This window comes from Lissotriton helveticus, chromosome 2_1 (assembly GCF_964261635.1).
Source record: "Lissotriton helveticus chromosome 2_1, aLisHel1.1, whole genome shotgun sequence".
NCBI classification, from domain to species: Eukaryota; Metazoa; Chordata; class Amphibia; order Caudata; family Salamandridae; genus Lissotriton; species Lissotriton helveticus.
The window spans coordinates 1,878,607,358-1,878,619,436 of NC_136059.1; the positions used below are offsets into that span (position 1 = coordinate 1,878,607,358).

General features: G+C 40.7%; 1 protein-coding gene across 2 annotated transcripts in view; it reads right to left on the reverse strand.

The window, feature by feature from the left end:
• The window catches only part of INTU (inturned planar cell polarity protein), a 317,576-nt gene that overhangs the window by 19,795 nt on the left and 285,702 nt on the right, over window positions 1–12,079 (reverse strand). For both annotated transcript variants that reach the window (XM_078676800.1, XM_078676799.1), the window contains exons 14-15: window positions 4,664–4,853; window positions 149–306 (exon numbers count right to left, since the gene is read on the reverse strand). In XM_078676800.1, coding sequence (XP_078532926.1) covers window positions 149–306; window positions 4,664–4,853 — 348 coding nt within the window. The remainder of the gene's footprint in view (window positions 1–148; window positions 307–4,663; window positions 4,854–12,079) is intronic.

Consider the following 12,079-nt stretch of genomic DNA (forward strand, 5'->3'; position numbering starts at 1 on the left):
ATCAAAAAAGCCACTATGCTAGTTACCTGTGTCAATCCCTCAATCTTTCATCTGTAGAAATAGGCAATTTTAAGCTAAATAATTTATACTAACAGATCTATGAAATTACTGAAAGTTAATTTACAATACAGTATGTGCTTTCTCTTACCCTACAACCCAATAAGTCACAGTAGGTGGAGACTTCTTTTGATCCGTCCAATTTTCAGGGTAGCACTCAAATAAAACACCATGTTCTTTTATGAGGCCAAGGCTGGAACTGATCTTCCTGGTTTCTGAATGAGATTTGACATTTGGAATCTTCTTGGTCTACAAACATAGAGAGATCTATCAGATCTTTACAGAGACCTGAGGTTTACACAGTTACTCTCCTCATACTATGAGCAAAGTACTTACAAAATATAGATACCAGCATGTACAGACACTCTTCCCATTTCCTGGGATAAACAGGTCTTTGCACCACCACACAGATAATTTTTCCCAGCACTGAACAGGCTAAGCAGACTGCGTGTATGCATGGCAAAGCACCACTGAAGCCTTGACCTCCACACCTCACCTTGGCTTTACAAATCCTAGTCCCACTCTCATGGAGATCACATGCAGGAGCCTATTTTGTTCAGCCCTCAAACTCTGTGGTCCCTTTATATTCTACATTGGGAAGGTTTCTTCTTCGGGTCTGGTTTGACACTGTTACCTGCCTGCGAGATCTCGTGTATGTAATTAAGATCAAAACTGGTCCAGCTGGTTTCAACCATTTTGTAAGAGCCCACAAGAGAGGACACAGAGTGGGGAAGTGAATCTTCACTCTTCAGCCACTGCTTACTTGGAAAAGTAATTTACTTTTTAGAATGGTTCACAGACCATATCTTCAGTGATTCATCGTTAGAGATGAAGATTTGCACCTTTGTGCATTAGTCTATATTGAGAAGTGGCAAGCAAAAGATTTTCCCCTTTCAATGGTTGCCCCTTCATAATGCCGACTAATGCATAAAGATGCATTAGTCTGCATTATGAAGGGACAGCCATTGAAAGGCAAAAAAGTCAGCATCCGTTCATCAACATAACACATTGCACACTTGCATTCCAAGGGACTGGGAGCTGTCGTATGCTGCGCTGGGCAAGGTGCCAGAGGCAACACCATGTCCCATCAGCGGCTGTAGATATGATGCTCAGCACAGGTGCAGTATCTGAGTTACTCAGATGCTGCTGAAGCGCAGGGAGTGCCAGATGTAACTGTAATTTTTATGCCTCTAGCTGGCAGGGGCTGGAATTAGAGGTAGGGATGGATTGACTGTTTCTGCTCAGATTTATACCTGGTGTCAGCCATAGCTGTCGCTTACTCTGTGGGTTGTGTAGTCGCCTCAGTCCTGGTGCGATTTTGTACTGTGGACAACCTGGCACATGGGCGAGGTCTCTGCACACCGACTCTTCAACCACAGTATCTCTGACCCCATTCCTTTGGCAAAGGTGAGACAGCTACTGTGGCTCATAGTGATTCAGTGCATTCCAACCTTACAAGTGCTTCTGAATTGATGTACTGCTTGCATTGCTGCAGAAGGCTATCGGGTGACCTGGTCACGTGTGAGCCTGCCCTCGTGTAGCTTCTGCTTCGGAACTACACTTTCTGGACTAGCAGTTAAAAGTGAAGTTTTGTTGTTTAAAATATGTGTTCTACTTGTTCTGGCTTATTTTCCTGCCAATCTCTTCTCTTCAAAGTCTACAATAAATCTTTATAAGTAAAGAAAGTAAGCACTATTTAAAAGACAATGGCTTAACTGTTCACTTAAAACTCAAAGCCTCATGGATATGAAAGATCTGTATCCTCATTGTTGGTTGTCATCTCCAAGTCTTCACGTCTTTTGTGCAAGATCAGCAGCTGCCAAATTATCACAGCTGTTTATTTATATTCAGTCCTGACCATTGACATTTATTTAATGCCTCAAGTCCAATTTTATTGTTGGATAATATGCCACTGAGACAAAACAAACATTAGCAGTTAACAACACATTATTAAAAACATGCTATATATGAAAAAAATACACTCCATCAATTTTAAAATATAAAAAACCCTTTTTATAGTGCAGAAGAATAGTCAAAATAGAGTATCTAAAACCTATAAGATCCAGCAGCAGTAATCAAGTGCAAAATATATATATTTTTTGTAGATGTAAGAATAAAACTCTAGTGCCAGTCTCAATATTTTTACTGACCACTTATTTACCTAAACATTAGCCATATAAGGAATCTGTATTCCATATGGGAGTGTAACACTGTATTCGGGGAACCTACTAGGAGATAATCAATAAGTAACCTTATCACACTTGTAACCTTTTTATGGGATGACATACGTAGAAAACGTTTAACAGCTGGTCCTGCCGCAGGGTGACATACAGGAAATAAATACCTTTCCAAACCCAATATCGCTATGATCATTGTTAAACCAAGGATTTAATACTTTCTGATATATCTAAAAATGTGAGGGAAAATGTGAGCCGCAAGTCACACTAAAGTCACCAGCCGTCTGCAGCCCTCCAACCACAAATGTGGACTTAACTGCCTCTCACCCCACCATACACTTTGTCAAGAACCACACTATGACCCTGACTCAACACCCTGCCCACCGGGCTCACCTGGAATCTTGCTGCAGCCTATCCCCCTCCCTAGGGATGCAGGACCTGGGTGGTCCTCACTTCAGCTCGTACCACTCTCAGCTGTAAACGGAGTCAGGACCAAGGGAGCACCCAGTAGGCAGGGTAGCTGTACGGGCATGGCACGAGAAGCCTAGCTGCTTCCTGAGTCACCTCCACAGGTTACTGCAGTTGCCTCCAGTCTTCAGGTACTGCCTATTTCCTCGCTCCTGATTAACACTTGTTGAGTTTTTTGAAAATGTAACACCCTGTACGCTGTACCGCAGACGACTGTGACCCTGCCCAGCCCGGCATGTCCCTGGGACAACACCACTCTGCTCTCACTTTTACGTGCAGGCATGATTAATACAGAGTTTGGATTTTTCCTTATGAAGCAAAGCATGCAAATATGAACGACATGGGGTGGTATACAAATGCATACAGGTGCATGAGTGGATCTTGAAGGTTGAACAGGGCTATCACAATGCTCAGGGATGTTGGCACAACTACAAAGTCTTTTTTAGAACATAAGGGGTCAATGACTCCTCAACAGTATTGATCATTCTATGTGTACTATATAAAATTAACTCTCAAGTCTGTACGAGTAAAAAGACAGAGATGTTATCTACAAAAATAGGCAGCGTAATGTATCATATACTACTATCAAAGAGTCGTTGCATGAAAGTAGCTCTGTACATCTCAATTTCAATCCCTGTTCATTAACTTCTGGGTGAGGATGAAATAATTTTATCTATTATCCCCTTCCACTTTTTCTTTTGTTTTCCCGCTATCCCTTTTTGTTTTTTTACTTGTGCCTTTCTGTGCAATTCCATATTTACTCCTTGTGTAATGCTATTATTTCTAATTATGTAACCAAGACTAAAGGAATGTAATTTTAGATTACATGATCCAGCTAGTATGAATATTTCAATTGGGGATGCATATAAGTCCCTTCATTACCCTGGTAAATTAAGAGCTTTTGAAAGAAACCATGACATTGATGGAAAAGATGTAATTAAAATAAAGTGTATTTTCAAAATAACATGACTTTAGCCTAGTGTTGCTGGGAGGCTGCAGAACTCATTACAGCCCCCACCAAAATAAAACAAAAATGGTGATGTCGGTTCCCCTTCTACGGACATTACCAAAAATAAAATATATATCAAAATAGCCCTCCCAGGGAATTTTGGAGCGGCCCATGAAGGAGCAGTGAATAATAAATGAGTGGCTGAGGTAGCTCATTTATTGTGTTTTTTATAACGCTTTCCTCGCCGACCACCCGATGTACGCCGCAACTCTCAATCAGTAAAGAAAATGGCATTGAATAGGTCTATTATAGCTAGCAATGTATCTAGAAAGTAAAGATGAATTTGGATACCCTTTTCCCAGATGCTCCAATCTGAATTTACTGGTGGCTTTGTTTCTCTATGCAGCATTTAAAACTCGCAGGCTAGCAAACATCTGACAAAATGTTTAATTTGTTCATAATATGCACAGCATGTACTTTATGATAACTTATTGACATGTCTGTATATTTTAATCTTAACTTTTTATGCATTTGTTTTCAACATGCGAAATAAAGTATTAATTGAATTGAATTTACTGATATAATCTGTTAAGCTACTTTTAGTCTTATCTGCCTGAACTAGCAAGCACCACTGACCGTGCAAATGAGGTGAACTTTAAAGGTATTTTCATTAACAAATCAGAGCTAGATCTCGGCCTGATGCACAATAAAGGTTGGCAGCATCACAATGGTTTGATTGTTTCTTTGCAGTTCAAGCAGTGTTCTAGGCCCTCCCACAACACAGAGGTATATTTATGCAAAATATTGCAATCCATCAACCTTATAAATTGCACTGAGGCAGCATTTGAAGTGAGATGGCCTGTGAAAGGTAGGAAATGCTGGAATGAATGCCTGCATGAGACAACAGGCCTCCATTCAGTGCACTACTGTTTGTATTCAAACTCTGAACAGCAGAACAGGACAGTAAGCTGGCATTCTCCACAAATAAAAATTACTCCATTGCTCTTTTTACCTCTTTGGACAAGACCTCCTGGAAAACGGAGCGAATTGAAAGGCAGCAACGATGGAAGTTCTTAATTAGCTGAGGGTGAATGGTACCGCTGAGTTGTGCCACTTCTATGTGAGTGGGGGAAATAAAGATTCCTTGCATGGTTTCCAGAGTAATATAGTGGAAAAGAGTGTTTTCTGGACCAGAGGTAAGCCTTTAGAGCAAAAAATAAAAATGTAAATGTTAAAATACTGTTTACAGTACATTTTGATATCACACACATACACACACTGACCCTCCCACCCAGTAATATCCACTATGCATTCTATTTATAACACCGGGCTCAGGCTTGCAGCCCTGCAGGTATCCAGGCGTTGAACATCTCACTTTCTTCATGGTCACTTACTGCTACTTGAGGGGATCCAGGATCTGGCTCTCCCCGACACTAGCAGGCCTCCATTCCTTTGCCTCAATGGGAAACTGAAAGACAACACCTGGGTTTGATCAGAATCCAGTGACCGATGGTTGCACCAGAGGAGGGAAATCCAGTGTTTTCACCAGAACTTACTCCTGGAGTATCAAGGAGGGTTGCCCTTATCTTCAAAAGGAACAAATGTTGGAAGTGTGTCCTCCAGATCTATTTCCTATACTGGCTCCCTGTACTCTAAATACACTCTCAGTGGTGGCCATGTTGGGCAAATAGAACCTCCAATTCAGAAAAGCCTTTTTTTTAACTGCAAGCTATCTCAAAGCAACCAAGAAGGTACATTTTACCGCAAATAACATATGGACGGAGATGGCCTTGAACTGATGCACCCTTACTCAATAAGACTATGTTTCTGACACCAGGGGCGGCAGATGGAGCTGGATATGACTGGTAGCAATTCTTTGGAGATATAAATCTTACACCTAGGAGAATTGTCAGACTATATCTAGGGATGCGTCTTAACTATTCCATTAACTATCTTTTTGTCTTGACTGTTACTTTCAACCTTAAAACCTCAATATATTGTAAAATAACACTGCTTAAGTACCGCAACTTATGTAACATGCTCTGATGCTCTTCGGTCTTTTCTCCAGACTACATGTAAATACAAAAAATAAATAAATCTCACCTGGGATTACCAGACAACAACAATATATCCTAGAAGGAGCCATCCTATTTTAGGGGTGATATTCCTCTATGAAAAAAGTATTCAATATTTGAAAAGCATCCTCCATGTTCATATGTAACCGACCATTTCTTTGAATAGAGAGAACTAGACAAATAGCACCCCCTTCCTGTTGCAGTGGTGGAGGCAGATTCACCAACGTAATTATATAAGCATTGACAAGTCAGCAGTTTTGTATTTTGTGCAATGAAAAGATGTTCTGTATCTCTCAAACAAGAAGGTAGAGATAAGATAAGTTTAGGTGAGGGAAGGGAGAAGAGTCCATTTCTAAAAAGTTAACTGCATTCTTTCCGCTGAATGGAGTTAAAAGGCATCGGCGCGAGGGGCTTTGTTAAAGTAAATGTTACTTAATGGGCTTTATTACAGTGAGCATAAGGCAGAGATAGATTTACTACTGGTTGAAGCAAGGCCTGGTATTAGACAAATTAGAACTGATGCACAATATTAGCACTCAACTCCACTCTCGCTGCGTATAGCAGCCATGTGGATGATGACAGTGCTCTCCAAAATGATGTATGTCCTACAAAACACTCCCTGTTGGGTTTCTGATGATTGATTCAAGAAGCTTGATCAAACGCTCTGTATTCCCTAACAGAACTGGGGGGCTGAGTGAATGCCTATTTACTTTAAAAAAATGCCTTTTACAATAAATTAGGCCTTAATCAAAACTGTCCATAATAAACAAAACAGGTTTATAGTCTTGATTACTAGCTTGCCACCATAACCAACACAGTTCTGCCTTATTGAGCATAAGCTTTCACATAGGCCCAAAAATGCGACAAAGCTCTCTTTTTCAATAGAAGCACACAACTACGGCCTAATGAAAACAACTTTGAAATGGAAAAAACATATGGGTGGAGCTTAAGCCCCTTTCTCAGTAGTATTTATTAAAGTTCGTTTTCTGTTTATCACACAAGAATAGGGTCAGGCTACAGCTCCACTGTTAAGCTAGACATACCAAACATTGGCAAAGCCAATAGGTCTGGTACTGGCTACCAGCCTTTTGGCTTTGTCAATGCTTGTTTTGTTAAGGTTTTAGTGAAACTTTATTCTAGGGCAACTGCTGGGTCCTTGCCAATATATAAATAACTATCTAAAAGTGGAAATATTTTTAAGGTCCCAAAAAAGCACATATTGCCACAGTGGCACTACCACTCAAGGGAACTAACTAGTGTGTGGATGAGTGCCTAGTGAAAGGGCAGAATACTAATCACTAACAGTATAGCTAGCCAATGGCTGAAGTGGGCTGACCCATTGCCTGATGCGGTCTCCTGTGGTAGCCGGAAGAAAAATATGAAAAACACAACAAATGACCAATGGACAAAGCAGCTGATTGCCTTTATAACAAAGAACATTATATATATTATTTTAGTAAAAGCAAAAGGTCCTGGTTAAAGTCAGGCCTAAAAGCTTACTGCAGCATGTATTGTGTGAGAATCTAATACTTTGACTTTTTAACTTTCTCTGCATTTTTGGCCTGATGGGGAGGAGCAGAATCCATGCACACGTTTATAAACCCTGGCCCATGGCCATGACTCCCGATTTACTTAGCAGTGTGACTCCATCATCACTTCTGTTGCTGCTTTTTACAAAAAAGGTATTTGGGAACATGACTGTTCTTCCCCATAACTCTTAGACTGGACCTTTGAGAATTCCTTTCATTTCTCCAACCCACTGATCTAAGGGTCTCTAACTCCATTCTCATGCTTTGAAGCTCACTGTCCCTGTGTGAGCTGAAGAGGGAAGATCCTGAGAAAGGCATATACAAATATATTGCAGCTGAATTGGAGACAGATAGGTGAGCCTAAGCCAAGAGCTGCACATGATCTAAACCCCAAGACAAATGTCTCCCGCAACTGTATAATCAACAATGATTCTGTCAGAGTTACTCAAGTAAAATATTTACACATGTGTACAGGGAATTATTAGGCAGTCCTCCAATCAAAATCAACCATCCAAAATAATTCTCACAATTGATTTTGGTTTCTCTTGAAGGATGAATAACATATTGTTGCACAAATAGCAATTAACGTCAATATATTCACAGATAGGTGCTCCAGAAATGAAAGTGCAGCAGCGCAGTGCACATGGAGAATGAAAAGATCGTGAAGTCAGATAACAATAAAGACACAGGTGAAGCCTGACTACATCGATACAGTATTTTAGAAACAGACAGTTACTGAAAAGGTCTGGTCCTCCCATAAATACGTAGTTCTAGCATAAATACAAAGAGCGTGGAAGATTCACCCCGTAGGAGAAATTATTTTGTGATTCATCCTTCGTGAGAAACTAAAATCAACTATGCAAATTATTTTCAGTGATTGATTGTGACCGGAGGCCTACCTAATAAGCCCCTGTACAAAAGTGTGAAAACTAAATTCGACAGATTGATTGTTGATTATCGAGGGACAGATCGTGCGAGTCATTGCCTACACTGATGGTTTGGTCAGATGTAATCCTCCCTTCTTGAAGGGTGGTTTTAAAGCCTGGTCTATTCTCTGAAGTAAGTCTAATGGTCAGTCACTGAATTCCATATCTCTATGTTGTAACAATTGAGTTGAGTGGTAGATCTGGTAACCCTCAGTGCTGTGGATGAGATGGAGCATACATTTTTCACCCAACGGGATGCATACTCTTGTTTCCTTTTCAGGGGAAACAGAAGAGGTAAAACAGAGACTGTAGATTTTTCTTGCCTCAGACAAATCAGGAGGTGGAGTCTCTCTCAGGAAGAGAGGATCTGAATCAATAGCTCTGCATTTATTTTCTTGACTGGCTTAGTGGAAGGCAGCATTAGAAATGTATGCATGGTTGGTTTGATAAGACCTGGAACCACTGCCACCATAAACCTCACTTGAGGTTTTGGAAGTAAGATCTTGAAAATAATAGATGTTTCATAGACAGGGGTACATGTTTTGATGTTACTCCTCCGAGCTAACCCATTTGCTACCTCATGAAAGGCAACAATATCATCCACCAGGCAGATTCTAGGATGTGGAGAGTCAGGAGACTTGATGGAGACCACTGAGGTCAGGGCCTGAAGAAGATGATGGTCTTCTTGAAGAGCTGGTGGTTATGGGCCTTGAAGATCTCTCAGAGCTTAAGCCCCTTGAGCATCTGGAGTGATCATCGATGTCTTCTTTTTCTTCGAGCGTTCACCCTGAGAAGAAATGCAGTGACCATTTATTTTCTCCTATTGGCGCTGCCACAGAGCAGAAGGAGGCAGCATATGTGTGTTATCCCCTTCATGATGTTGTGATAGATGTACTAGAGCTCTGACTGCAATACATTAATTCCCGAATGACTGAGCAGGAAGAATATCTTCAGTGGAAGTCTGTGGCTCCGTGAGTCAGAAGAAGATGAGACACTCAAGAAGTACCTCCATCATTCAACGATCTCACTGGAATTCGGCATCTAACCTCCGAGTGCCATAGGAGCAACAGGAAGATCTCTCAAGACACTTATGGCCCTAGACACAGAGACTGATCTCACCATGAAGGAAACTCCAGGCATTGATGAGGAGACTTCTGAAATCCTCAACGTCTATTTCGAATCTCTCGACATAGAGCATCACCGATTCGAGGACTGGCCTGAGGGTCCCATAGGGGAATCAGATTTGGTCGCAACAGAGGGTGAACAGGAAGCTGATCACTCCCTTGCTCTTCTGGAAGTAGCCAGAAGTGGTGGAGCGTAAATCTTTTTTTTTTTGCTTCACCTGGAGAACTCCTTCCCTGTACTTGAAGTAACTGTAATGCATCCCCAGACAGATCCTACACTTTGTGAGGAAACAAGAATCCGGCAGACAGAAGAGCAAATATGGGTTCGAAATACGGACGGGAACCGGGTCGTTTGAGAGATCGTTTTTGGGCGTATAGGCCCCGCTGACAAGGTATGGTGGATACTGGGTCCGACATAAGAAACGGACTGGATATTTGGAATTGATTATCATAATCATCATGTTCCACTTGGAGCGTATGGATTGTTGGTTGAGGAGGTCAAGTTTATCGGAAGGTTTAGAAGCACAACATCAATATCTATTACTCAGAGGAAATTATCACCTCATAGCACCATACTATTGATTTGCTTCAAAAGATTTATGAATGCCCTGAAGAAGTTCTGTTCGCAGAACGAAACGCGTCGGCTGTGGCTTAACTATAAAGAAAAATAAAAGCACTTAAGAAAGAATTACATTCATCTCTTCGATATGGACTCAATAGGAAATGATCTGATTGTGTATATCTGGAAGGTGGTGCAGCTTCAATATAAGAGACAGATGAGCAAATATCATGCTCATCATCCTAGGACTTCTTACCTACACACAAAGGGTATCCGGCAAAAACTGCTGGCATGTAACTTCAATAAAGGTGTAAAGTTTAACTTCTCACGGAGAAGCAGAGGAAAAAGGCAATTCCTGCACAAAAATGCACAGAGGTAAAGGAAACGCCATATGCACATCAAATTACACTAACCGCTCACCCCCAAAAATAACTGCAGGTTTTCAGCCAAAAAAATGCCTGATAAAGGGAATAATATTCAAGGATCCTTTTCTGGTGAGCCAGAATAACGAACTGCCTCACAGACCCTACACTCCATGATAGGAAGGATGCCTGGCCCTGACGTGCTTAAGGATTCAGTGTCTTCATTTGAAACTATGTCTGCACAGCCTACTAGAGACTACATTCTGCATAGTTTAGGGGCTTTACAAAGGGGAAATGGATAAGGTTGTCAGCAAAATGCTTTGAGCACTAATTTGGAACTAGTTTTAAAATGAGAATAAGCTAGTAGAACACGTTGCCTCTTATAGGCATGTTTAAAAAAAAATAAAGATGTTTTTCCCGGAACACCGCATGTGTGTGGAGATAATCAATATTGTTTATAGATCTCAGAGACAGAAATGTTACCCATCTCTGCCTTTACAGAAATTTTTTGGGGAGTAAACGGGGAAGAAGTGGTTAATAATAAGGCTCTTCGACATCAACCATCATGGAGGGCTGCAGCAGCTGTGTGGATTGGCATCTGCGCCCTCTTTCAGTCCTAAATAGGCATAAACTACTGGAAAATAGATTTGGCCACATAAGCGAACTAAGAGCAGGATGAAAGAATCAGACTACTCTACTGGGCCAAGATATTTCAATTTTGGAAAAAAAGTTTGAGGCTAAGAAGTTGCCTGTAACAGAAAAAAAGACGTTAAATCAGTGGTGGCCAGAAACACGACGCCCCAATGACAGTGTACTTACTCCCTAAAGAGAAGGTTAACAAATGTTAACATGTTTGTGGTTATTCCAAGATGATCAACACATAAGAGGAAAAAGTATGCAATAGTATGATAGAGTGGTGAACTAAGAGGGCTAGCTAGCTATGATAACTACCAACAGAATATGTTATAAAAGGACTGATGAAATGAAGGTCTCAAGGATTGAGTTTAGAAGATTCAGAGCCAGTATTAATATTCAGGTATAGTACACTGTGTGAAAGGAATTATGTAACAGAAGGTGGCAGAAGGGGAAGATAATATCTATGTTTTCTTGTGCATTGGCAAAAGACTACTCTTTTTCATAATTTAACTCATTTGCAGGGAAGGGCTTTGGGTTACTGGATTTTGATTAATAATACTCAGCCCGATGCAAAGTTGTACACATTATGGTGTAATATTACTGGACAGTCATGCAAATGAGTTGTATTTTTAATAGTTAATTTGGAGTTCAATAGTTTGTGTCCCTGACAAAAGGCGCAGGCCCACCACATTTGTACATGGCTTCATATGCCATGAAAGCATGGGAACAAAGACCAACAAGTATGGCAAAAGTTTCAGGTAGCCTTCAAACCCAGAACAGAGGGTCAGTTATGCTTGCCCCACGCAGTATTCTTATGTGCAACAACAATGTTTTAGGTATTCTGTTAGCACTTTATGACGTGGACTGTTGATTGTCAAAGGAAAAACATATTTACTGTTAATATCTTCTTTTGGAAGAATAACCCTTTACTTGTAGTGCATAATCATGAAAGACTTCAATGCTAGAATCCTCAATTTGTCTCTTTGGAGTCCTGGAGGCCTTCCATGGCCATACACTACATGGTAATCCTGTGCCCGAGCTTCCAGGAGATTAGATTGTACCACTTTAAAACCTAACTAACAATTGTGAGTGGTACCATGTTCAGAGGTTATAATTAATTTAGACTGGGGAAAGGATGTGATTGTGTGCAGAATTCATGTAGGGATTCATAGGTTTGTAAATGTATCTTCTGCTCCTAATTGTTTGATTGCAGAGCA